This window comes from Scyliorhinus canicula, chromosome 13 (assembly GCF_902713615.1).
Source record: "Scyliorhinus canicula chromosome 13, sScyCan1.1, whole genome shotgun sequence".
NCBI classification, from domain to species: domain Eukaryota; kingdom Metazoa; phylum Chordata; class Chondrichthyes; order Carcharhiniformes; family Scyliorhinidae; genus Scyliorhinus; species Scyliorhinus canicula.
Window position 1 is genome coordinate 23,862,325 of NC_052158.1, and position 27,140 is coordinate 23,889,464.

At 43.4% G+C, this 27,140-nt stretch overlaps 1 protein-coding gene across 1 annotated transcript in view; it reads left to right on the forward strand.

Moving 5' to 3' along the window:
• LOC119976526 (centromere protein F-like) overlaps positions 1-26,799 on the forward strand; it is a 430,490-nt gene extending 403,691 nt beyond the window's left edge. Inside the window, exons 41-44 of the mRNA XM_038817079.1 lie at positions 4,362-4,388; positions 5,162-5,185; positions 9,015-9,032; positions 26,756-26,799. Coding sequence (XP_038673007.1) covers positions 4,362-4,388; positions 5,162-5,185; positions 9,015-9,032; positions 26,756-26,799 — 113 coding nt within the window. The remainder of the gene's footprint in view (positions 1-4,361; positions 4,389-5,161; positions 5,186-9,014; positions 9,033-26,755) is intronic.
• Positions 26,800-27,140: the final 341 nt, after the last annotated feature.

Sequence of the window (27,140 nt, forward strand, 5' to 3'; positions counted from 1 at the left end):
GTCGTTACCTCTCCGGATCCTGTCTCTCAGTATCCCTTCTGACAATTCTCCCACCATACATGCCAGGCTCACCTTTATGTTTTGCCCACGGTTTTACATGCAGCCCTTCTTAAACAAAAGCACACATTTGCTGCTGTCCAACCTTTAGCCATCTCATCTGTGGTTGTCATCGATTGAAATTTCTCTGCTCGTGGACACATCATTTCCCCCTTGCCTCGGAAAACATCCAATTATACATTTCACCAGGTCCTGGGGATTTATCTGCCTTGATGCGCTTTAAGACTTCCAGATCCTCCTCCGTAATATGTGCACTGCTCAATATATAATTATTTATTTTCCCAAGTTCCCTCCTATCCATGCCTCTCTCAACAGTAAATACCGATGAGAAAAAGTATTTTGCACCTCACCTACCTCATGTGGATCCGCACAAAAATCAATGTAGATTTGAAGAGGCCCTACTCTTTCTCTGGTTGCTAATTGCCCATTTTTAACTTGCAGAAGCTATTTTAAACCTCCTTTGCCTTATCTGTCAAATCAAACTACTGTCTCTTTTTTGTCCCCCTGATTTCTCTTTTTAAATGTACTCTGACAACCTCTATTCTCTTCAAGGGATCCACGTGTCCAGATGCCAATGCGTGTCATACGGCTCCTTATTTTGTTTTTCAACAAATTTAGAGTCCCAATTATTTTTCCAATTGAAGGGCAATTTAGTGTGGCCAATCCACCTAACTTACACATATTTTGGGTTGTGTGGGTGAAACCCACGGAGACACGGGGTGAATGTGCAAACTCCTCACAGTGAGTGACCCAGGACCGAGATTCGGACCCAGGTCCTCAACACCGTGGGCAGCAATGCTAACCACTGCGCCACGTGCTGCCCTGGCTCCTTATTTTTGACAGGGGCCTCAATATCCCGAGTCATCCAGGGTTATCTACTTCGAAAAACCTTGTCCTTCACTGTAAAAGGAATGTGCGGACCCTGAATCCTGGTTAACACACGTTTGCCTGCCAATAGACTCCCCCGATCAACTGTTGAATGTTCCTGGCTAATACCATCAAAATTTGCCTTTCCCCAATTTGGAATTTTAACTTATGGGTGGACCTATCATTCTCCTTACCTATCTTAAAACTAATGGCATTATGGTCACTGGCCCAAAAGTGATCCCTCTGGAACACTTCTGTCACAGGCCCTTCCTTGTCTCACAACAGGAGGTCACGTTTGCCCGCCTGAGTCGGGCCATCCATTAACGGAATGAGAAATTCCTCCTAAATACACTCAACAAATGTCTCTCAATTCAAGCCCCCAATGTTATGAATTTCCAAGTTAATGTTGGGAAAATTAATGTCCCCGCCTATTACCACCCCTTTTTCTTGCAGCTATCTGTAAAGGCCTTGCATATTTGCTCCTCAATTCAACGCTGACAATTTGGGGGTCTACAGCATGGTGCTGTCAAAGAGATTCCTCCCATCTTATTTTTCAATTCGACACATATAGACTGAGTGGTCGAACGCTCATGTATATTCCTTCTCAGTATTGTCGAGATATTCTCCCTTATCACAGAAGCAGCTCCTCCTCTTTTTATTGCTCCAGTACTATATTTCCTTTAGCACCTACATTCTGGAGAATTGAGCTGCCAGTCCTGTCACCCCTTCCTTATTTAGCCTTTTAAAATTTGCTACATCTTCCCCTGAGACAATGAACTCCCGTTCTAACATTCCCCACAAGAGAAATAATCCGCTCAAGCACTAATCCATGTACTCCTTTGTATCGTCTAATATTGCTCCATTTGATCTCTCCTTCCTTCTACTAAACTCGAGGGAGTAGAGACATAAACTGTTCAATCCCTGTTCACACGGCAAGCCCCTCTTATCTGGATTGAACCCAATGCCTCCAGTTCCACTACAGTGACCAGAATTCGGTGACCTTTACGTTAGTGATGGAAAGGGATAAATATACCCCGCAGGGCAAGAGTTATAGCTGGGGGAAGGGCAATTATGATGCCATTAAACATGACTTCGGATGTGTAGGTTGGAGAAGTAGGCTGCAAGGGTTGGGCACACTGGATATGTGGAGCTTGTTCAAGGAACAGCTATTGCATGTTCTTGATAAGTACGTACCAGTCAGGCAGGGAGGAAGGGGTCGAACGACGGAACCGTGGTTTACCAAAGAAGTGGAATCTCTTGTTAAGAGGAAGAAGGAGGCCTATGTGAAGATGAGGCGTGAAGTTTAAGTTGGGGCGCTTGATAGTTACAAGGAAGCGAGGAAGGATCTAAAGAGTGAGCTAAGACGAGTAAGGAGGGGACGAGAAGTCTTTGGCAGGTAGGATCAAGGAAAACCCAAAATCTTTCTATAGGTATGTCAGGAATAAAAGAATGATTAGGGTAAGAGTAGGGCCAGTCAAGGACAGTGGTGGGAAGTTGTGCGTGGAGGCTGAGGAGATAAGCGAGATACTAAATGAATACTTTTCGTCAGTATTCACTCAGGAAAAAGAGAATATTGTGGAGGAGAATGCTGAGACCCAGGCTATTAGAATAGATGGCATTGAGGTGCGTAGGGAAGAAGTGTGGGCAATTCTGGACAAGGTGAAAATAGATAAGTCCCGGGGCCCTGATGGGATTTATCCTGGGATTCTCTGGGAAGCCAGGGAAGAGATTGCTGAGCCTTTGGCTTTGATTTTTAGGTCATCATTGGCTACAGGAATAGTGCCAGAGGACTGGAGGATAGCAAATGTGGTCCCTCTGTTCAAGAAGGGGAGTAGAGATAACCCCGGTAACTATAGGCCGGTGAGCCTAACGTCTGTGGTGGGTAAAGTCTTGGAGAGGATTATAAAAGATACGATTTATAATCATCTAGATAGGAATAATATGATTAGGGATAGTCAGCATGGTTTTGTGAAGGGTAGGTCATGCCTCACAAACCTTATCGAGTTCTTTGAGAAGGTGACTGAACAGGTAGACGAGGGTAGAGCAGTTGATGTGGTGTATATGGATTTCAGTAAAGCGTTTGATAAGGTTCCCCACGGTCGGCTATTGCAGAAAATACAGAGGCTGGGGATTGAGGGTGATTTCGAGATGTGGATCAGAAATTGGCTAGTTGAAAGAAGACAGAGAGTGGTAGTTGATGGGAAATGTTCAGAATGGAGTTCAGTTAAGGGTGGCGTAAAAGAAGGATCTGTTCTGGGGCCGTTGCTGTTTGTCATTTTTATAAATGACCTAGAGGAGGGCGCAGAAGGATGGGTGAGTAAATTTGCAGACGACACTAAAGTCGGTGGAGTTGTAGACAGTGCGGAAGGATGTTGCAGGTTACAGAGGGACATAGATAAGCTGCAGAGCTGGGCTGAGAGGTGGCAAATGGAGTTTAATGTGGAGAAGTGTGAGGTGATTCACTTTGGAAAGAATAACAGAAATGCGGAATATTTGGCTAATGGTAAAATTCTTGGTAGTGTGGATGAGCAGAGGGATCTCGGTGTCCATGTACATAGATCCCTGAAAGTTGCCACCCAGGTTGATAGGGTTGTGAAGAAGGCCTATGGTGTGTTGGCCTTTATTGGTAGAGGGATTGAGTTCCGGAGCCATGAGGTCATGTTGCAGTTGTACAAAACTCTAGTACGGCCGCATTTGGAGTATTGCGTACAGTTCTGGTCGCCTCATTATAGGAAGGACGTGGAAGCTTTGGAACGGGTGCAGAGGAGATTTACCAGGTTGTTGCCTGGTATGGAGGGAAAATCTTATGAGGAAAGGCTGATGGACTTGAGGTTGTTTTCGTTAGAGAGAAGAAGGTTAAGAGGTGACTTAATAGAGGCATACAAAATGATCAGAGGGTTAGATAGGGTGGACAGCGAGAGCCTTCTCCCGCGGATGGAGGTGGCTAGCACGAGGGGACATAGCCTTAAATTGAGGGGTAATAGATATAGGACAGAGGTCAGAGGTGGGTTTATAACGCAAAGAGTGGTGAGGCCGTGGAATGCCCTACATGCAACAGTAGTGAACTCGCCAACATTGAGGGCATTTAAAAATTTATTGGATAAGCATATGGATGATAAGGGCATAGTGTAGGTTTAGATGGCCTTTAGATTTTTTCCATGTCGGTGCAACATCGAGGGCCGAAGGGCCTGTACTGCGCTGTATCGTTCTATGTTCTATGTTCTATATATTCAATTATACGGTTCTTATTTCCTCATTACAACTTAGTGTCCCATTTGTTCTTGTGTCGTGTGCAAATTTTCCTACCGTATCTTCCGTCCAAATATCCAAGTCACGTAATAGTTTTTAAGTTGCTGGAGCATAAGAACGGAATCCTGTGGTATCACACAAGTCACTGTTTCTAATAATTGCTTCATGCTTGGTATGTTTTGCTGCAGCGGAGGATCTACGTTCCAAGGAAGACGGTGAGAATAACTCTTATCTCATAGTTCATAATACCCATGTCTTCACGATCAAACAGAATAATGGATTAATTCTTTTCTCCAATAGAATAAAATGTCAGAGGACGGCATTTATTTCACACAAACACACACGGCCACTTTCAATGATTCGGTACCAGTTGGACATATAAAGTTGTCCACAGTTCAACACTGTAAATAATTTTGAATGCGACTTCAACTTCGTTAATCTATTGCTCCATACTTTAACAACAATACAAGTTAAATAAGGCAGGTTGAAAAGACATAATTGAACTGATACAATTAATGTTGAATTAATCTGAAAAAAACATGTATTTGGAAGAGTGAACTGGGCCACCAGTTGCATGAATGTAACGACGCAGCTCTATGAGTCTGTCTGGCTCAGCATTCAGTCCCGTTGGGATCATTTTAACTTCGGGAAATAGGCACCACGTGATGCAGATGTTTAATGCTCATTTGCGCAACTTGCATGTATCCTTATAATAAGTAATATAATCTAATATTTTTCGCGATAGCAACTTATTGCTATTTATGAACACTGTAGATCTAGAATTCCTTTTATGTCCAATTTGTTGGAAACATCATTCTTTCAAACGTGGTGGTCAGCCTTCCATTGCGAATTAGATCACAAACTGGTTGTGAAGAAACTTCGGAAAGCGAAGGAGGCAATGCAATGTTATCCGATGACTGACAGTTTAAGATTTGAATTAGAAATTCATTGCATGCGCTGTTTTAATTGTTTTCATTTTCCCCCTCAGAATGCAGATTACGTAAAAACGCATGTGAGTAGTAAATTCACATCAATTCAAATCCCAGGAATCTGTGTTAGGAACTGGAGAGCTTACTGCTGAATAAAGGACAGCCACTGCATGCTGTGGTTATATTTAATGTAAACATATAATGTTTGCATTGTTATAGCTTATTGGAATTGATGGTATTTTAGCGCCTTGATTCACCCATTATTTTAAAAGAACTAATATGTCCAAGCATTGTGTGCTGCGGTCTATTGAAGAAAGAAAGTTAAAATGACGAAAATATTTAACTAATGCATAACTATAATAAACTAGTTATGATTCAGTCTACGTGCAGCTTGTCAATTTTGTTTAAAAGCAATTTCATGTCGATTAAAGCTGTCTCTTGTGAGGCACCTGAGTGATAACATTGAGGCTTATAATTGATCATATCTTCAATGACCTTCCACAAGTATCTAGGCCGAAAGAAGATATAACTAAAACGATTAATGCTTCCGTCGCTGCATAAATAAATCTCCAGCTTCTGGGGAAACTTGACTTCATATTGTGCCCGACATCTGCATCTCGGAACAATCAGTGTGGAGTCCATTTAAAGAAGTGCATCTGGTAACGCATGGACAACATTTTTAATTGTAAAGCTTGGTAATTTGTTTTGCACTCACTGATACGAATGGATGTAGTACTGTCGAGTGAAGCTGATATCGCCTCTATTAATGTCACCCATAATAGTGTTGGGCCACACACCATCCTTAAATACTGTCAAAAGCCCTCCTTCGACATAAATTATTTAGTTCGGCTGAAAATGTCACCAACCACAGCGGATATCTCAACCTAATTGTGGTGTCAGAAAAATCTTTCAGAAAACACATGAGAAGGTTAAGTCGCTTCAGAACGACCAAGAGAACATATGAATTATTCCTCCACCAGTGAGGCTTAGAATAAGATTCAGTTTGTCATTCTCCTTCCTGCCACGACTCCCTGCAACCTCATGTCCCACGATGGACACTTACTGAGCTTCCGCCCTGCGGCACCAATGCATGGTGACATCTCAACCACCCCGGCAGTGAACACAGTTGAATGGATTGTTAGTCTCAGCATCGAAGTGCAACTGGTTCACCAGTCACACGAATAAACCAAACAGTTGTTCAGAAATTTTAAGATTCAGCATTGATCCAATTTTTGAAAGACACATAAAGTGAACACAATTCATTGTCGACCATCGTATTTTTTTTTATAAATTGAGATTACCCAATTATTTTTTCCAATTAAGGGGCAATTTAGCGTGGCCAATCCACCTACTCTGCACATTTTTGGGTTGTGGGGGCGAAACCCACGCAGACACGGGGAGAATGTGCAAACTCCACACGGACAGTGACCCAGAGCCGGGATCGAACCTGGGACCTCAGCGCCGTGAGGCGGTTGTGCTAACCACTAGGCCACCGTGCTGCCGACCATCGTATTTTTGAGCAACTCAGCCCATGTCTCTAAATTCAACGATACTATGTCATCTCGGAGTAAAGATGTTTTTAATGGCGTTAATTATCTCTGCAGCGAACTCTGTTTTAACAGTGGGCCCACAATTGTTCACAATTTACATTGATGATTTGGAGTTGGGGACCAAGGGCAATGTGTCCAAGTTTGCAGATGACACTAAGATGAGTGGTAAAGCGAAAAGTGCAGAGGATACTGGAAGTCTGCAGAGGGATTTGGATAGGTTAAGTGATTGGGCTCGGGTCTGGCAGATGGAATACAATGTTGACAAATGTGAGGTTATCCATTTTGGTAGGAATAACAGCAAACGGGATTATTATTTAAACGATAAAATATTAAAGCATGCCGCTGTTCAGAGAGACTTGGGTGTGCTAGTGCATGAGTCACAGAAGGTTGGTTTACAAGTGCAACAGGTGATTAAGAAGGCAAATGGAATTTTGTCCTTCATTGCTAGAGGGATGGAGTTTAAGACTAGGGAGGTTATGTTGCAATTGTATAAGGTGTTAGTGCGGCCACACCTGGAGTATTGTGTTCAGTTTTGGTCTCCTTACTTGAGAAAGGACGTACTGGCGCTGGAGGGTGTGCAGAGGAGATTCACTAGTTTAATCCCAGAGCTGAAGGGGTTGGATTATGAGGAGAGGTTGAGTAGACTGGGACTGTACTCGTTGGAATTTAGAAGGATGAGGGGGGATTTTATAGAAACATTTAAAATTATGAAGGGAATAGATAGGATATATGCGGGCAGGTTGTTTCCACTGGCGGGTGACAGCAGAACTAGGGGCATAGCCTCAAAATAAGGGGAAGTAGATTTAGGACTGAGTTTAGGAGGAACTTCTTCACCCAAAGGGTTGTGAATCTATGGAATTCCTTGCCCAGTGAAGCAGTTGAGGCTCCTTCATTACATGTTTTTAAGGTAAAGATAGATAGTTTTTTGAAGAATAAAGGGATTAAGGGTTATGGTGTTCGGGCCGGAAAGTGGAGCTGAGTCAACAAAAGATCAGCCATGATCTAATTGAATGGCGGAGCAGGCTCGAGGGGCCAGATGGCCTACTCCTGCTCCTAGTTCTTATGTTCTTATGTTCTTATGTTCTACTTTCATAAGCGGAGATGTCAATCGTTGCACAGAATAATTCTCAAGTATGCTTTGGGGGTGGGGGGGTCACAGTATTGTTTCCTTGCACAAATGCCCGGCAGTCACGTCTTCTGAAGTAATGGGTAATGTGCCTGGTTCTGAGGCAGGAGTATTCAATCAATTTCCACATGTGGCAGTCAAGGAACGTACATTCCAAACGTGCCAAACAGGTTGATATTGGCTTAGTTAGCTGGCTGGCAGGTGTAGATCAGAATAGTGCCAACAGCATCAATTCGATTTCCTGTTTTGGCGAGGCTTGTTTTGGATGTTTTGGCGCTGTTGTTTGGATCTTGTTTGACTCGGATCGAAGAAGGAAATGTCCAACGCAACGATTGAACGCAACATTAAAACTGCATTTTTGTCTAATTATTAACCGTAGGTTTGGGGGAAAAGTAATTTTTCACGGTTGCAAACTTTTTGTTTCCTTCGAGTATTGGTTGTGTTGTGCAGGTAATATTAGATTTGATATTATTTTTTACGTCTATTAATATTGCATCGGCTTTTCGAAATAGAGTGACAGTTTTTATTTCTAAATTCTGATGTGTTGTGTTTTAAAATTCATTACTTCACTCACTTGTGTATGCAATGTGATTAAAGGGCCTCTGCATCTTAATCATATCTGAATAATGGATTAGGTTCACGTTATGTGACTGTTACCAGATGAATGAATGCTGGACATTCTGGTTTCTGCACTTTTTTTTATTCGTGTGTTTGGGAAACCAGTTGCACTTCGATGCTCAGAGTAACGAACCATTCATTGTGTCAGCTAATGGAGAGCAAGTGGTTGTGATGTCACTATGGGCAGATGATGGTGGGGCGGAAGCTCAATAAGTGTCCTGCGCACGACAACGGACGGTAATTGAGAACGGTAGCTTCTTGGTTGATCACAGACAACTGTCGATAGGAACTTAGCAGTCTCTTTAAGCATCAAACGCATTCATTTCAGTTAATGTGAATTCGATTGACTTCAGTTCTTGACTTAACTGCTCCAAATAGTTAACGGAGTGATTATCAATTTCGATCTGGATATGATGCTTTGATTATTTCTGGAATATGATAAATATGTTTCTGAACACAATTCAAACAGCATCACTCAAATTGTTCTTGTCATTTCCAATCGTAATGTGCTCCATTGCACACGTTTCTAGTCGAAGCCTTTTTTTAAAAAGAACCCTCTATGCAAGAGCTTCAATTGATATTACTTCTCAGGATTTATATTATTTGTTCCTCTTGCAGCGGACCTGACGGATGATGGTAAATGATTGGTTCATTGCGTAATTTTGCTTTCAACTGTGCGGCATTCATAAGATCGCTAAATATAAATTGAAAATTAGCTGATTAAAATTACTTAGTTCCAAATATGCAGACATATCAAAATCCACCGAACAGTCGGTATATGACTTCGAACGTTGTATTGGTGAAATATGTGGACATCACATAATTGGTTCACACAATTTTCTGTAAACAAATTAGTCTCCTTCGAATTAGGGGACAGAAAGCCCAACCTTGTGAACGTAAATGCTATTTTAGCAAGAAAACAGAAGCTTGCAACAAACAAATATATTTTATGATGCTATAATATCTCCAGTTCCATATAAACATCTGAAACCAGGACAATAAATGAGGATCCGTGGAAGGACATGGAAGACTACAGCAAAATGGCTAGGAAGCCCGAGGATAAACATTTTATATGCACACCGAAAGACAGTTGAATTGTGCTTGAAATTGTCCTCCAAAAAAAAACCAAATCAGTGTTTTGACCTGTCGACCAGAACTTGAAACAAACGTGTAATATTGCATCTCGGAGAAAAAAGGGAGGACATCAGGAAATGGCGCCGAACAAGTTGCAGCTAGATAATAGCCGTCAGCGAGTGACTCCAGACGAGCTTCTGTGTATATGTGAGGATGTCGCTGGACAGAAGTGCAGCATATAACACAGTAACAATTTTTTGACAGGCATAACGACAAGGAACATCTGCTGCAAAAGGCGGCGCCATTCAGATTGATCTGGGATTGCATTTACATACAAATAGCAACAATTCTTCAAAGATATCCCTCTGAAATCTCATATACATTTCGACTTGCTTACGTACTAAAATGTTTAACCTTGGGTATCATTAAGAAAGAGGAGAACGAACCACTGACGCATGTTGAATTCAATAGAATTTACTCAACACACTTATGTGAGCAACTAAATATTAGGGGCAGCAAGGTAGCACGGTGGTTAGCATAAATGCTTCACAGCTCCAGGGTCCCAGGTTCGATTCCCGGCTGGGTCACTGTCTGTGCGACGTCTGCACGTCCTCCCCGTGTGTGCGTGGGTTTCCTCCGGGTGCTCCGGTTTCCTCCCACAGTCCAAAGATGTGCGGGTTAGGTGGATTGGCCGTTAAATTGCCCGTAGTGAAATGTAAGGTGGGGGGGGGGGTTTGTTGGGTTACGGGTTTTGGATGGATACGTGGTTTTGAGTAGGGTGATCATGGCTCGGCACAACATAGAGGGCTGAAGGGCCTGTTCTGTGCTGTACTGTTCTATGTTCTATGTTCTAATATTCGAGGTAGCCAAGATCAGTATGCTATCCGCCAATGTGGCTTGCTATGGATCTGATCGAAGCGTTCCTCCAGTCTATCTTTACGAAGGTGTTTCTCGCTGGTAGCCCCACCCACCATCCCTCCCTCCCTTACTCGCTAATTTGCTCTGTTCCTTTCCTCTGTTCCTCTGTTTCGTTCTTCCTTCCTTCCTTTCGTGCTTCCTTTCATCCTTCCTTCCTTCCCTCCTTCCTTACTGCCTTCTTTCCTTCCTTACTTCCTACCGTCATTCCTTCCGCCTTTCCTTCCTTCCTTCCTTCCTTCCCCCCTTCCCTCCTTCATTCCTTCATTTCATTCGGGTCAGGAGCGCTTTCTTTTATCCCCCTTTGGCTTTGCACCCTTTTTACACTTACAATGGCCATTTGCCAGTGGGGTATCGAAAAGGCTTTTTGCAGTCCAATGATCCGATTGATGCCCAAATACGCAGTTCACCTGGGCCCACTGCAGGTACCCATGTTCGCATGTGCACCGTTACCAAATAACATGGCGCTGAAAACTCTTGGCGCCAAAGAATCTGGCCTGTCCTGAGATTGCAACAACAGATCGGTGCATATCAATCGGATCCATCATCTATTGATGTATGACTCACATGGCAGGTCCGGACACGTCTTGTCAGCCTGTCTCAGCGTATTGGAACTTGGCCAGACCGGATTCACACGGGGTTGTGCAGGTGTGACTGACGTTTGTTTTAATGTGTGCAATTCTTTAATTTAAAACGCCAAATTGTAATCAAACCGAAGAGTTAGGCCGTGGCACATCACAGTACTACTATAATAAGGGTCTCTGAGTAAATACTTTGCAGAACTGCTTGGGTCCATCCGCAAGAGGACTCAGGCTTTCGTGTCCCTTGCTATTGAGCTCAGCGTCTGCTCTCACATTCACAAGGCCATCCGTGGCCTGCTGCAATGTTCCAATGGAACCCAGTGCGAACTGAAGGAATATCACCTCATTTTCCTATTCGGCACTTACAATCTTTCAGACCTACCATTGCCGTCCACAACTTTAGACTGAACTCTCTCCTCCAACTTTACGCCATTAATTTCAATCAATATATTTTCATTTATTCCGTTGATCTGATTTCCCGTCACCATTGTGCACCATCCACCCACGCCCGGCTACTCTCCCTCAACAGTTGCAGCTCTTTTCTTTTCCTCAGGATCAAAGAAAATTAAAGCACAGGAACAGACCCTTCGGCACCCAATCCTGCGCCGACCATGCTGCATGTCTGAACTAAAATCATCCACACTTCCGGAGTCTCTATCCCTCTATTCCCATACTATTCATGTATTTGTCAAAATGCCCCTTAGACGTCACGATCGTCCCTGCTGCCACCACCTCCTCCGGTAGCGAGTTCCAGACATCCACTAAGCTCTGTGTAAAAGACAAATTGCCAATTACATCTCCGCTAAACCTTGCCCCTTGCACATTAAACCTATGCCCCCAAGTAATTGACCACTCTACCTTGGGAAAAAGTCTCTGACTATCCACTCCGTCCATGCCCCTTATAATTGCGTAGACCTCTATTAGGTCGCCCCTCAACTTCCTTCGTTCCAGTAGAACAAACCGCGTTGATTCAAACTCTCCTCAGAGCTAATGCCCTCCATGCCAGGAAAAATCCTGGTAAATATCTTCTGCACCTTCTCTAAAGCTCCACGTCCTTCCGGTCGTTTTGTGACCAGAGTTCAACACTATACTCCAAGTGTGGCCAAACCAAGGTTCTATATAGCCGCAGCATGACTTCCACATTTTTATACTCAATGCCCCAGCCCATGAAGGCAGGCATACCGTCGCCTTCTTGACGACGTTCTGCACCTGTGCTGCCCTTTTCATTGATCTGCTGACCTGTACAACTTGCTCTCTCGGTTTCTCAATTCTCTTGACGGTTCTACTGTTCACTGTGTATTTTGTACCTGTATTTGACATTTCAAAACGCATCACCCAACATTTGTCCAGATTAAACACCATCTGCCATCTCTCCGCCCAAGTCTCCAAACGATCTAAATCCTGCTGTATCCTCCGACAGTCCGGATCACTATCTGCAATTCCACAAACCTTTGTGTCGTCCACGAACATACTAATCATACCAGTTACATTTTCCTCCAAATATATTTATATTTATATATTTACATATATTACGAACAGCAAAGGTCATCGCACTGAACCCTGTGGATCATTACTGGTCACAGCCCTTCAATCAGAAAAGCACCCTTGCATTTCTACTCCCTGCCTTATATTACCTCGCCAGTTCGGTATCCGTCTTGCGAGTGCACTTCTGATCCCGTGTGACTTCACCTTTGGTACCAGTCTACCATGAGGGACATTGTCTAAGGCCTTACTGAAGTCCATATAGACAACATCCACTGCCCAACGTGCATCAATCATCTTTATGACCTAGAAAATTTAGTGAGACACAACCTCCCCTTCATAAAATCGTGCTGGTTCTCGCCAACACATCCACTGGCTTCCAAATGGGAGCAGCTCCTGTCTCCAAAACTTCTCTCCATAATTTCCCTACTCCTGACCTAACGATCACCGGCCTGTAGTTCCCACGATTATCCTTGCTACCCTTCTTATACAAAGGAAAGACATTGGTTATTCTCCAGTCCCGCGGGACATCACCTGAAGACTGTGACTATCCAAAGATCTCGACCAAGGGTATTCGTTTCTTTCTCCATTCTTTTCCAACATTGGAAGCCTCTTATTTCAAGTCACTTCTGTTGTTTTATAATGTCAATGAATGCATTTTCCTTGAATTCTTTATATGAATGTGCCGACTATTTCTGTTTTTGACGATTACATTTTGGTCATTTACCTAATCGACCTCAGAGTATGTTCCGTTATAGCATGTTTAAATATGAACTGCGAAATAAATAGTCCCAATATGCAATTAAATTGAATGAATTGTCAGACTGTTAATTGAGATTAGAGTTCATGGCTTTCAAATTTAGAACTAAATCCATTTAAATGCTGACATCTTTCTTGGAATGCTCCTTTAATTAGATGGCCAATTAACCCTGCTTTGTTGTGCAACAGCACATCTACAATTTCATTAACTCTGATGATGCCGCAAAATATTGTTCTTGCAATCTGTCAAGTGGAAGTCTATTCACACAATTGGGATACACCATATAAACTACATTTTGTGCCACACACAAATTACTACATTTTAATTCTTGCATGGCGAATTGTATTGCTAGAATGAGGCAGCTGCTGCCCTGCTATTTACTCTGATTAACGCTTTCTTTTACTTCATGTTCAAAAACATCTTGCTATCCATTCAACGAACTACTGAGATTATTCCCCACACCTGCATTTACGCCATTCTTTACGATTAGAGTTATTCATATGTTACTTGTAATCAGAGGCGCTATCGCTGCTAGTGACGGCGGTAGATTTGACTCCACGGCTTGCTGGTGGCGGGAATTACTACTGCAGCCCATCCCTCCTGAAACCAGGAAACGTCACGTGGAAACAAGCAAACGCGGAGACTCAGCCCGCCGGACAAGGGAATCTCGCAGTTAGCGAATTACCGGAGAATCTATCTCGAAGAAGCAATCTGGCACAGTGGTTAGCACGCTTGCCTTCCAGCACCGGGTACTCGGGTTTAATTACGACCTTGGACAACTGTGTGGAGTTGGAACATTGTCTCATTTTCTACATGGGTTCCCTCTGGTTTCCTCCAACATTCCATAGATATGCCAGTTTAATATTTGCCTGCGGCTATGCTGAATTGCCCCTTCGTGTCCAACAAAATGCAGGTTAGATGGGGGTAGGCCGGATACACTTAGAATATTGCGCACATTTTCTGGTCCCGAACTACTGGAAGGATGTGATGGCTTCGGAGAGGTTGCAGAGAAGGTTAACTCGGATGTTGCCTGGTCTCGAGGGTGTTAAGTACAAGTACATGTGTTATGCTGGGAGGCTGAATAGTCTCGGACTGTAATCATCATGACAACAGAGGTTGAGGGGAGACATGGTACACATCAGCAAGATAATGATGGCCATCTGTACTGTAGTTGTCGACACACCTTCTCAAACATGACCCTCGCCTGAGGTGTGATGAACCTTTGGATAAGTCACCACCCGTCGGCTCTCTCCTTCAAATAATAAAGCAGCCTTTGAGTCATCTGGGGCTCTGGAGGCTTTACTTTTTACTTAACCTTCACATTAAGTTGTAACTCTTTATTGTACAACAAGAGAACGTGATAATTAATAGACGAATCTGCAGACAAGGCAGTGAGTTAACATTTTTAGTGACTAAATCATTGCTGTGTCTCAATTTAAGACCGTCTGCCTCTAACTGTTACTTTCGGTAACAACACGCAGTATGGCTGTAAAAATGGAATAGAATCCGCAAAACATGATTCAGTCAATTGATTTACTGCGATTAAGGAATAATTATCTGTCTGAAAGCGATCGCTGGAAAATCGAAAGGCATGGAACGATTTTCTAGCTGTGCATGGGGGGCGAGGGCGGGGGCGGAAGCGGTTCCTGGCGCAATTTAACGTGGAATGCTAATGTGGGACAGTCCACTAACCGACCCTCCAACAGAAAGCCACTCATTTATAAATGGTTGTATTAAACATGAATTGGGATGAAGGATGAACGATTGTAACCTATGTGGCATACAGGAACTAAACCGTTCAGGTGTATTAACGGGTCGAAATACCTTCCCCGTTATTTCGGAATAACTGCACGCGACATGTTGCATCCGTATAAATCGGTTTCAAATCAGTTAAATTAGATTCCTCTTCTTTTACTTTTTTACCAACTTCTTTGTGTTCTATCGCTTCTTCATTTTCTTCTTCGGATTCTTCTCTGTCCGTCAACAGAAACATCTGTCATACATGTGCTGCCTTGTTCAAAATAGCCTAACATTTAACAGCAAGATAATACGTTCGTGCTATAAAAGGCACAGATTATCTCAACCATGAGGAGGTATAAACAGAACTCGGGGATATAGACTGTGAGGTTTGAGCAAATTGTCATTGGGAATGACAAGGTATCAGGCGACTTGGCAGGTGTAAAATTGGACGAATCTCCGCGTCGGATGAATTGTGTTGAAGCATGCTGCAGAAATAGAGAGAGGAGATTTCAGGATCTCTGAACCAAATTAATGATTCCTCCCTGGCATCGGCAAAAGTACCAGAGGACTGGCGAACAACTAACGTGGTCCCACTATTTTAGAAAGGTTATAGAGACAACACAGGGAACTGTAGATCAATACGTCCTATGTCAGTGGTAAACAAAACAATTGAAGAAAACACTGAAGGATAGAATCAATGTCCAATTGGAGAGGCAATATTTTGAACGGAATAGTCAGCATGACTTTGTCTGAGGGAGGTTTTGCCAAAAAATAAATAATGGAATTATTTGAGCGTATGACCATGTTTGTAAATTAGGGCAGTACAATTGATTTGGTCTACATGGAATTCAGAAAAGCCTCAGACAAAGTCCCCACATAGGAAACATACAAAGAAGGCACACACCGGACACAGCGTAACTTGATAAAGTGGATTCAAATCTGGCTTCGCTCTTTGAGACAGAGGCCGATGAAAGATGGCTGCTTACGTGACTGCAAGCCAGTGTCTGACCACATGGTTCTTTGCTGGGACCGCTATTATTTGTCATTTCTAGAAACGACACTCATGGCTATGTGGGTGAAGTATTGGTAGGATGATACAATGATTGGCAGGTGGTTAACTGTGAGGTTGAGTGTCTTGGATTGGAGGAAGATGTAGAACTGATAGTCAACTGGGCATAAAAGTGGCAGATAGAATTGAACCCTGGAAAGTGTGAGGTGATACCTTTTGGAACGAGTAATGTGACCAGGCAGTATTCAATTCATCTATGACACTGGGAAGTGTGATGGAATTGAAAACTGTCTATGATTTCAAAGGGAAATTGAATGTGCGTGCAGAAAACATTTTTTTAAGATGATAGACACCAATTAAAAAGTGCGAATAAATACATTGGCTGCCAGCGCGATAATGGCCGCAAATATCTCCAGATGTCTCAACTTTCATATTATGACTCCATTTGGATCTTCAAATAACGTTTCCTTGGCATATGTGTCCTTGATCGCTGAAGCACGTCAATAGGATGGTGCAAATAGATATGGAACACTTGCCCTTATCAATCGAGGCATTGATCACAAAAGCTAGGAGGTCATGTTGGAGTTGAATTGAACTTTGCTGAGGCCACAGTTGGAGTTCTGTGTGCAATTTTAGTTGCTGCAATAGAGGAAGGATGTGATTAGACGGGAGGGGTGCAGAGGAGTTTCGGCAGGATATAGCCTGGAATAGAACATTTAACTTATAGAACATAGAACATAGAACGATACAGCGCAGTACAGGCCCTTCGGCCCTCGATGTTGCACCGACATGGAAAAAAAAAAAAACTAAAGGCCATCTAACCTACACTATGCCCTTGTCATCCATATGCTTATCCAATAAATTTTTAAATGCCCTCAATGTTGGCGAGTTCACTACTGTTGCAGGTAGGGCATTCCACGACCTCACCACTCTTTGCGTAAAAAACCCACCTCTGACCTCTGTCCTATATCTATTACCCCTCAATTTAAGGCTATGTCCCCTCGTGCTAGCCACCTCCATCCGCGGGAGAAGGCTCTCGCTGTCCACCCTATCTAACCCTCTGATCATTTTGTATGCCTCTATTAAGTCACCTCTTAACCTTCTTCTCTCTAACGAAAACAACCTCAAGTCCATCAGCCTTTCCTCATAAGATTTTCCCTCCATACCAGGCAACATCCTGGTAAATCTCCTCTGCACCCGTTCCAAAGCTTCCACGTCCTTCCTATAATGAGGCGACCAGAACTGTACGCAATACTCCAAATGCGGCCGTACCAGAGTTTGGTACAGCTGCATCATGACCTCATGGCTCCGGAACTCAATCCCTCTACCAATAAAGGCCAACACACCATAGGCCTTCTTCACAACCCTATCAACCTGGGTGGCAACTTTCAGGGATCTATGTACATGGACACCGAGATCCCTCTGCTCATCCACACTACCAAGAATTTTACCATTAGCCAAATATTCCGCATTCCTGTTATTCTTTCCAAAGTGAATCACCTCACACTTCTCCACATTAAACTCCATTTGCCACCTCTCAGCCCAGCTCTGCAGCTTATCTATGTCCCTCTGTAACCTACAACATCCTTCCGCACTGTCTACAACTCCACCGACTTTAGTGTCGTCTGCAAATTTACTCACCCATCCTTCTGCGCCCTCCTCTAGGTCATTTATAAAAATGACAAACAGCAACGGCCCCAGAACAGATCCTTGTGGTACGCCACTCGTAACTGAACTCCATTCTGAACATTTCCCATCAACTACCACTCTCTGTCTTCTTTCAACTAGCCAATTTCTGATCCACATCTCTAAATCACCCTCAATCCCCAGCCTCCGTATTTTCTGCAATAGCCGACCGTGGGGAACCTTATCAAACGCTTTACTGAAATCCATATACACCACATCAACTGCTCTACCCTCGTCTACCTGTTCAGTCACCTTCTCAAAGAACTCGATAAGGTTTGTGAGGCATGACCTACCCTTCACAAAACCATGCTGACTATCCCTAATCATATTATTCCTATCTAGATGATTATAAATCGTATCTTTTATAATCCTCTCCAAGACTTTACCCACCACAGACGTTAGGCTCACCGGCCTATAGTTACCGGGGTTATCTCTACTCCCCTTCTTGAACAAAGGGACCACATTTGCTATCCTCCAGTCCTCTGGCACTATTCCTGTAGCCAATGATGACCTAAAAATCAAAGCCAAAGGCTCAGCAATCTCTTCCCTGGCTTCCCAGAGAATCCTAGGATAAATCCCATCCGGCCCCGGGGACTTATCTATTTTCACCTTGTCCAGAATTGCCAACACTTCTTCCCTACGCACCTCAATGCCATCTATTCTAATAGCCTGGGTCTCAGCATTCTCCTCCTCAATATTATCTTTTTCTTGAGTGAATACTGACGAAAAGTATTCATTTAGTATCTCGCTTATCTCCTCAGCCTCCACACACAACTTCCCACCACTGTCCTTGACTGGCCCTACTCTTACCCTAGTCATTCTTTTATTCCTGACATACCTATAGAAAGCTTTTGGGTTTTCCTTGATCCTACCTGCCAAAGACTTCTCATGTCCCCTCCTTGCTCGTCTCAGCTCTCTCTTTAGATCCTTCCTCGCTTCCTTGTAACTATCAAGCGCCCCAACTAAAACTTCACGCCTCATCTTCACATAGGCCTCCTTCTTCCTCTTAACAAGAGATTCCACTTCTTTGGTAAACCACGGTTCCTTCGCTCGAACCCTTCCTCCCTGCCTGACTGGTACGTACTTATCAAGAACATGCAATAGCTGTTCCTTGAACAAGCTCCACATATCCAGTGTGCCCAACCCTTGCAGCCTACTTCTCCAACCAACACATCCTAAGTCATGTCTAATGGCATCATAATTGCCCTTCCCCCAGCTATAACTCTTGCTCTGCGGGGTATACTGATCCCTTTCCATCACTAACGTAAAGGTCACCGAATTGTGGTCACTGTCTCCAAAGTGTTCACCTACCTCCAGATCTAACACCTGGCCTGGTTCATTACCCAAAACCAAATCCAAAGTGGCCTCACCTCTTGTTGGCCTGTCAACATATTGTGTCAGAAAACCCTCCTGCACACATTGTACAAAGAACGACCCATCCAATGTACTCGAACTATATCTTTTCCAGTCAATATTAGGAAAGTTAAAGTCTCCCATAACAACTACCCTGTTTCTTTCGCTCTTTTCCAGAATCATCTTCGCCATCTTTTCCTCTACATCTCTAGAACTATTAGGTGGCCTATAGAAAACTCGAAACAGGGTGACCTCTCCTTTCCTGTTTCTAACCTCAGCCCATACTACCTCGGAAGAAGAGTCCCCATCTTGCATCCTTTCTACCACCGTAATACTGTCCTTGACTAGCAGCGCCACACCTCCCCCTCTTTTGCCCCCTTCTCTGACCTTACTAAAGCACCTAAACCCCGGAACCTGCAACAACCATTCCTGTCCCTGCTCTATCCATGTCTCTGAAATGGCCACAACATCGAAGTCCCAGGTACCAACCCATGCTGCCAGTTCCCCTACCTTATTTCGTATACTCCTGGCATTGAAATAGACACACTTCAAACCACAGACCTGAACACTGCCGCCCTCCTGCGAAGTCAAAACTGTGCTCCTGACCTCTCTACTCTCAATCTCTCGCACCCCAAAACTACAATCCAGGTTCCCATGCCCCTGCTGAATTAGTTTAAACCCCCCCAAAGAGTACTAACAAATCTCCCCCCCAGGATATTGGTGCCCCTCAGGTTCAGATGTAGACCATCCTGTCTATAGAGGTCCCACCTTCCCCAGAAAGAGCCCCAGTTATCCAGAAATCTGAATCCCTCCCGCCTGCACCATCCCTGTAGCCACGTGTTTAATTGCTCTCTCTCCCTATTCCTCATCTCACTATCACGTGGCACGGGCAACAACCCAGAGATAACAACTCTGTTTGTTCTCGCTCTGAGCTTCCATCCTAGCTCCCTAAAGGCCTGCCTGACATCCTTGTCCCCTTTCCTACCTATGTCGTTAGTGCCAATGTGGACTACGACTTGGGACTGCTCCCCCTCCCCCTTAAGGACCCGGAAAACACGATCCGAGACATCACGTACCCTTGCACCTGGGAGGCAACATACCAAACGTGAGTCTCTCTCGCTCCCACAAAATCTCCTATCTGTGCCCCTGACTATTGAGTCCCCAATTACTAATGTTCTACTCCTTTCCCCCCTTCCCTTCTGAGCAACAGGGACAGACTCCGTGCCAGAGGCCCGTACCCCATGGCTTACCCCTGGTAAGTCGTCCCCCCCACAAGTATCCAAAACGGTATACTTGTTACTCAGGGGAACGACCGCAGGGGGTCCCTGCACTGACTGCTTCTTCCCAGTCCCTCTTACAGTTACCCATCTATCTCCAGTCTTTGGTGTAACTATTTCCCTGAAGCTCCTATCTATGACCCCTTCTGCCTCCCGAATGATCCGAAGTTCATCCAGCTCAAGCTCCAGGTCCCTAACACGGTTTTTGAGGAGCTGGAGTTGGGTGCACTTCCCACAGATGAAATCAGCAGGGACACTGACGGCGTCCCTCACCTCAAACATTCTGCAGGAGGAGCATTGTACTGCCTTCCCTGACATCCCCTCTAGATTAAAAAAAAAACAAGAAAAAGAAACCCTGATCCCGCTGAAAGGTAAGCAAATTTAAAGGCACTCACTCACCTTCACGACAGGCCCCTGCTCCCGCTTCCCAACCACCGTGGGGTGGGGGGGTTGGTTAGAGGAGGAGGTAGGGTGGGAAACACTCACAAAGTGTTTCGGGTTTAACTGTCACTTGCCAACAGCCCCTCCACAAACCACCTTCAACTTAGGCTGACCGCACTGCACGTATGCAAATTTCCCCAGAACAGCTGATCAGTAGCTCTGCTCTGCTGCCCTCTGCTGGTTGCTTGCCTTTACTCAAACTCCTTGGGTCTTCTTCGCAGGTTCACCTTCAACTTAGGCTGACCGCACTGCACGTATGCAAATTTCCCCAGAACAGCTGATCAGTAGCTCTGCTCTGCTGCCCTCTGCTGGTTATGAAGAACGGTTGGGTCGGCACATGTTGCTTTCGCTCGAGAGGAGAAGACTGAGGTCCGACCCGACAGAGGTGTACAAGATTATTAGGTCACGGACTGTGTCAGTAGGGAGTGGTTGTTTCATTTTGTTGATGGGTCAGTTATGATGCGACACAGTTTCTCGGTGACGGGTCGGATGTTTCGTGGAATTTGAAGATAGACGTTTTTTTACCCTGAGGTTGGTGATGAGTCGAATGCATTGTCTGGAAGGGGGTAAATCTGGGTGTCCTCAGTTACTTTGGAAGAGCACTTGGCGGATCAAACCTTTCAAGTCTCTGGGACTCTGGTGAAGACAAAGCTACAGTGCTGTGTGAAAGTTTGGTTGCCGCGATAGAGGAATCATGTGATTGGACGGGAGGGGGTGCATAGGAGTTTCGGTAGGATATTGCCTGGAAGTGAACATTTAACTTATGAAGAACGGTTCTGGCAAATTCAATTAGGTAGACAGGTCAAATGGCAGACCCAATGGGCCGAAGAACCTCTTTTGCGTATTCAATCTAATTCTGTGATCCTGTGAAGAGGATCCTAGATTGTGTTTATGGCCGGCTTGAGAGCAAGTACCCATAAGCTTCATTGTTTTGCATCTGACATGGAAACACAACAGCTATCTGTTTGCAACAAATTGGTTTCCTCTGTACAAATGAATCTCAGGAACTGCTTAATTTTACACCATCTGTAAACAGAGATATGAAAACACATAAAGTTAGTTCGAGCTTGAGGCCACAACTCTCCAAATGCAACTTTGATGCGAATCGCAGTGAATCTCACGCTGACTTCACTGTGTTCTTCATGTCTGAACCAAAGCTCCAACGAAGAAAAAGATAATATTGTGGAGGAGAATGCTGAAAAAGATAATATTGTGGAGGAGAATGCTGAAAAAGATAATATTGTGGAGGAGAATGCTGAGACCCAGGCTATTAGAATAGATGGCATTGAGGTGCGTAGGGAAGAAGTGTTGGCAATTCTGGACAAGGTGAAAATAGATAAGTCCCCGGGGCCGGATGGGATTTATCCTAGGATTCTCTGGGAAGCCAGGGAAGAGATTGCTGAGCCTTTGGCTTTGATTTTTAGGTCATCATTAGCTACAGGAATAGTGCCAGAGGACTGGAGGATAGCAAATGTGGTCCCTTTGTTCAAGAAGGGGAGTAGAGATAACCCCGGTAACTATAGGCCGGTGAGCCTAACGTCTGTGGTGGGTAAAGTCTTGGAGAGGATTATAAAAGATACGATTTATAATCATCTAGATAGGAATAATATGATTAGGGATAGTCAGCATGGTTTTGTGAAGGGTAGGTCATGCCTCACAAACCTTATCGAGTTCTTTGAGAAGGTGACTGAACAGGTAGACGAGGGTAGAGCAGTTGATGTGGTGTATATGGATTTCAGTAAAGCGTTTGATAAGGTTCCCCACGGTCGGCTATTGCAGAAAATACGGAGGCTGGGGATTGAGGGTGATTTAGAGATGTGGATCAGAAATTGGCTAGTTGAAAGAAGACAGAGAGTGGTAGTTGATGGGAAATGTTCAGAATGGAGTTCAGTTACGAGTGGCGTACCACAAGGATCTGTTCTGGGGCCGTTGCTGTTTGTCATTTTTATAAATGACCTAGAGGAGGGCGCAGAAGGATGGGTGAGTAAATTTGCAGACGACACTAAAGTCGGTGGAGTTGTAGACAGTGCGGAAGGATGTTGCAGGTTACAGAGGGACATAGATAAGCTGCAGAGCTGGGCTGAGAGGTGGCAAATGGAGTTTAATGTGGAGAAGTGTGAGGTGATTCACTTTGGAAAGAATAACAGGAATGCGGAATATTTGGCTAATGGTAAAATTCTTGGTAGTGTGGATGAGCAGAGGGATCTCGGTGTCCATGTACATAGATCCCTGAAAGTTGCCACCCAGGTTGATAGGGTTGTGAAGAAGGCCTATGGTGTGTTGGCCTTTATTGGTAGAGGGATTGAGTTCCGGAGCCATGAGGTCATGATGCAGCTGTACCAAACTCTGGTACGGCCGCATTTGGAGTATTGCGTACAGTTCTGGTCGCCTCATTATAGGAAGGACGTGGAAGCTTTGGAACGGGTGCAGAGGAGATTTACCAGGATGTTGCCTGGTATGGAGGGAAAATCTTATGAGGAAAGGCTGATGGACTTGAGGTTGTTTTCGTTAGAGAGAAGAAGGTTAAGAGGTGACTTAATAGAGGCATACAAAATGATCAGAGGGTTAGATAGGGTGGACAGCGAGAGCCTTCTCCCGCGGATGGAGGTGGCTAGCACGAGGGGACATAGCCTTAAATTGAGGGGTAATAGATATAGGACAGAGGTCAGAGGTGGGTTTTTTACGCAAAGAGTGGTGAGGCCGTGGAATGCCCTACCTGCAACAGTAGTGAACTCGCCAACATTGAGGGCATTTAAAAATTTATTGGATAAGCATATGGATGATAAGGGCATAGTGTAGGTTAGATGGCCTTTAGTTTTTTTTTCCATGTCGGTGCAACATCGAGGGCCGAAGGGCCTGTACTGCGCTGTATCGTTCTATGTTCTATGTTCTATGTTCTAAGACAAGGGCTGAGTTTCCTGGCGGAAAACCAAGTGATTTTCAGTGAGCAGGTGATTCATTGGGAAATACCTATTTATATCATTGTGAAAAATACCTTCCATTTCTTTTCGTCTTGATAGAGAACAGTTAGATGGGCTTCTAGCTTGGAGGTTTTATTTTTTCATTTAAAAACAAATCTGGATCTGGACCCTTGCTTGCATAATTGATTAGCTCCGGCGATAACACGGTATTTTTGGAATGTCAGCAGCTGCAATTTCCTCCTGAAAAGTGTGTTTAAGTAGAACGGTTGTCCTATTTGATTGTAATTGCAGCACAGAGGCTATGCCGTGACCCACATTTTCATTAAATACATTTCTTCTTCTGTTAGTGGACCACATTGCCAGATGGATTCCAGTTTTCCGTTGTTTTTGTTCGAAATCTATCCGACATACCACAGTGATATTGCAACAAAGCTGATAGAGGTTTTGCTCAACATATGTATGGATGTCATTTCGGCCAGTAATATCATGGTCACGTTCATCCAACAAAGGTTGATTAATGGGGATAAGTTCAAGCAATTCCCTTCGAATATTCCTGCTGTTTTCATCACTCACCAAATTAAACACGTCAAGAAGGTGAGGTACTTCTCTCAGTACGTGGACAGTATGGTCACTCTTAGTACTGGTGAAGAAATGTATATTCACAAAATACTTTTTTTCCCATCGCTACTGGCAATTCTCCCACCAGTTTATATTCCACACGGCATGTATTGATCCATTGACTGTTGGCTTGATGTCCGGCTGTTGGTTGGTGCTACGGGGTGGGGTATGGCGGATAGCAGAGAGGGGCGAGGCGCAGGCCACAAAAGTTAATAAGCAGGTCCTTTCGTTTTCCATTTTCGACATGATGCCATGAAGTCTTTTGGCGCCGGATTCAATGATCAAGGCCCACGATTGCATAAAAAATTATCACAACATTTTAACGCGCTGTTTTGTCGGTTGTATAGATCGGAGCAAAGGATGACGAATATTGGGTCTAGAACATTTCAGGAAAGATATATGTCAATGAGAACTACAGTATAAGCCATTTTTCACCGGTCGTTTGACAGCATTCCCATTTTTCGCACAGTCTCGTAAGAAGCACGTGACAGTGTTGTTAAAGTTGGTTGTACCAATGACATTGCCGGAGCCTCGTTTAATCGTGCTGGTTGGTTTTAATTATTTCTGAACACATAGCGTTTTAATAGACCTGCGTGGCTTGCAAGATAATTTAACATTTAAAAAAAATATTAGGTTCATGAGGCAAGTGTCAGGCACGGCACGTAAGAACGGAAAGTTTTCTTTCTTAAAAATCTTTCGCAGTTTTTATTATTAGCGTTAATTGATGGCCATTTGTTTGTCATTATAACGGATAAATTTTAAGTCTAAAATTATAATTTGATTTTTCAGGGCAGCACAGTGGCACAATGGTTAGCATTGTTGATTACGGTGCTCAGGATCCGGTTTCGAATCCAGGCTCTGGGTCACTTTCCGTGAGGAGTTTGCACATTATCACCATGTCCGCGTGGGTTTAACCCCCACAACCCAAATAAAATGTGCAGGGTAGGTGGATTGGCCTCGCTAAATTGCCCCTTAATTGGAAAAATAATTGGGTGCTCTAAATTTACAAAAAAGAATAAATGGAATTTTCAACATCGTCAATGAAAACTTGAGCAATTCAAAACTGATCCTTGGAACCCATGACAGTCGAGGACACAGATATATATGTTAGAACGGCTATCTGCCTACTTCTAACAACTGAAAAGAAGTGAATAACACTGAATCGTCAAAACAGTGGACAATTCGCTTTCATGTATTTCCTTTGGTGTTTTATACACTAGGCCTTAAAAGTGAAAATTCTCCCAATCTGTGTGTGTTGTTCCAAGGTTAATCTGAACGCACATTTTAAGGGTATGCTAAATCTGTTAGATGTAGATTGATGCGATGACGTGCTACCAATCTGCGTCTTCCCATAATGTGAATATAGTTCAGTTTCGTATGCAATTACTGGAATTTAGCAACATTTCAAGTTTCAGATCAAATATGTCGTATTGTGCTCCCATAATACTTTAAATTACTTTAAACACTTATTTTTAAGTTTCCTGTACCATATTGTTTGCATATCTTTTAATTATCTTGCTTGACAGTTGAAGATGAAAACAACATGTGTCGATAGGTTGCTGAAACAAATTACACGTTATCATTTGTTTTTCGTTTACGAACAACTAACCTGAATTAATCAAACTTTACTTTTGCTGATTGTTACAAAAGTCGAGGAAGTACAGTTGAAATATAAATTAGCAGATGCGGGGACTACTTATTCTTACATTTCGCACGTTCTCCCCATGTCTGCGTGGGTTTCACCCCCACAACCAAAATATGTGCAGATCATGTGGATTGGTCATTGTAAGTTGTCCCTTATTTGGAAAAAAATAATTGGGTCATGTAAATTTTTTTTTTAAATCTTACATTTCGCAATGTTAGCCCCAGAAACACCGGACAGTGGCAACTGAAGATAACAGAAAACAAACCCCTCTTGGCAGCGACATTGCAGTCACCGAAATCACAGAATAATCACACCAGCTACTGCACCCCCGAAAGAGTGCGATCCAGAATAGTAAATTCAAGATTTGGGCTATCGCAATAGTCTCCATATGTTTAAAATAGTATTAGACTGCGGACATGTATTTCCATGTATTTTGTTATCAAATAGCGAAATATTGCACAAAATGTCCCACATGCCGCTGTGTCATCAACGGATAAAAAAGCTTTGTGCTTAATGATTCCTTTGCTAGAAGAAATAACGACAATAACTGGTTATACTTCACACGTGATACACTAACTATAGTGCTGTGTTTGCATAATATTTTAATAATTAACAAAATGTATGGTTGGCTATTTGACAATTAATATTTTTCTTTATCAAAAACCTATATTTGTGACTCGTGATCCGATTCCAAGACATACGTCAAAACACAAATATAATCGCTATGATGGTGAACTCCAAGTACGCAGACAAGGACATGTTAATAAACAATTCTTTTCATTTCTGAGAATAACAAAAAGCGGGAATCTTATTGTGATTACATACAGCAGACTAACTGTTTATGATTTTGGCTTGAGATATTGAAAAATTAAAAAGAGACCTTCAGGATAAAGGTCAGTAAAATAATTATACTTTTGTTTGTGCATTTAAGTGTTAACATATTTTTGTGTGGTGATACTCCATAAATTTGAATCTTTAATAAATATGTTGTTCTAGTGTGAGGACACATTAATTCTTGACAACATTAAGACGGCTTGGATGCAAGTTTTGCATGCCTCAATAGTAATATTTAGTGCATTCCTATTCTAATTTCGGTGATAGGAAATGTGGACTACGAGCAGTGTGGTCTCCCAACCCAAAATGTCCACATTCCAGGCACGCATCATTCAAAACAAGCTATGCTGGACGCAGCATAAGTTAATGATATGTCTGGCACAGCGTCCAAAAAGCAAAATTTCTACT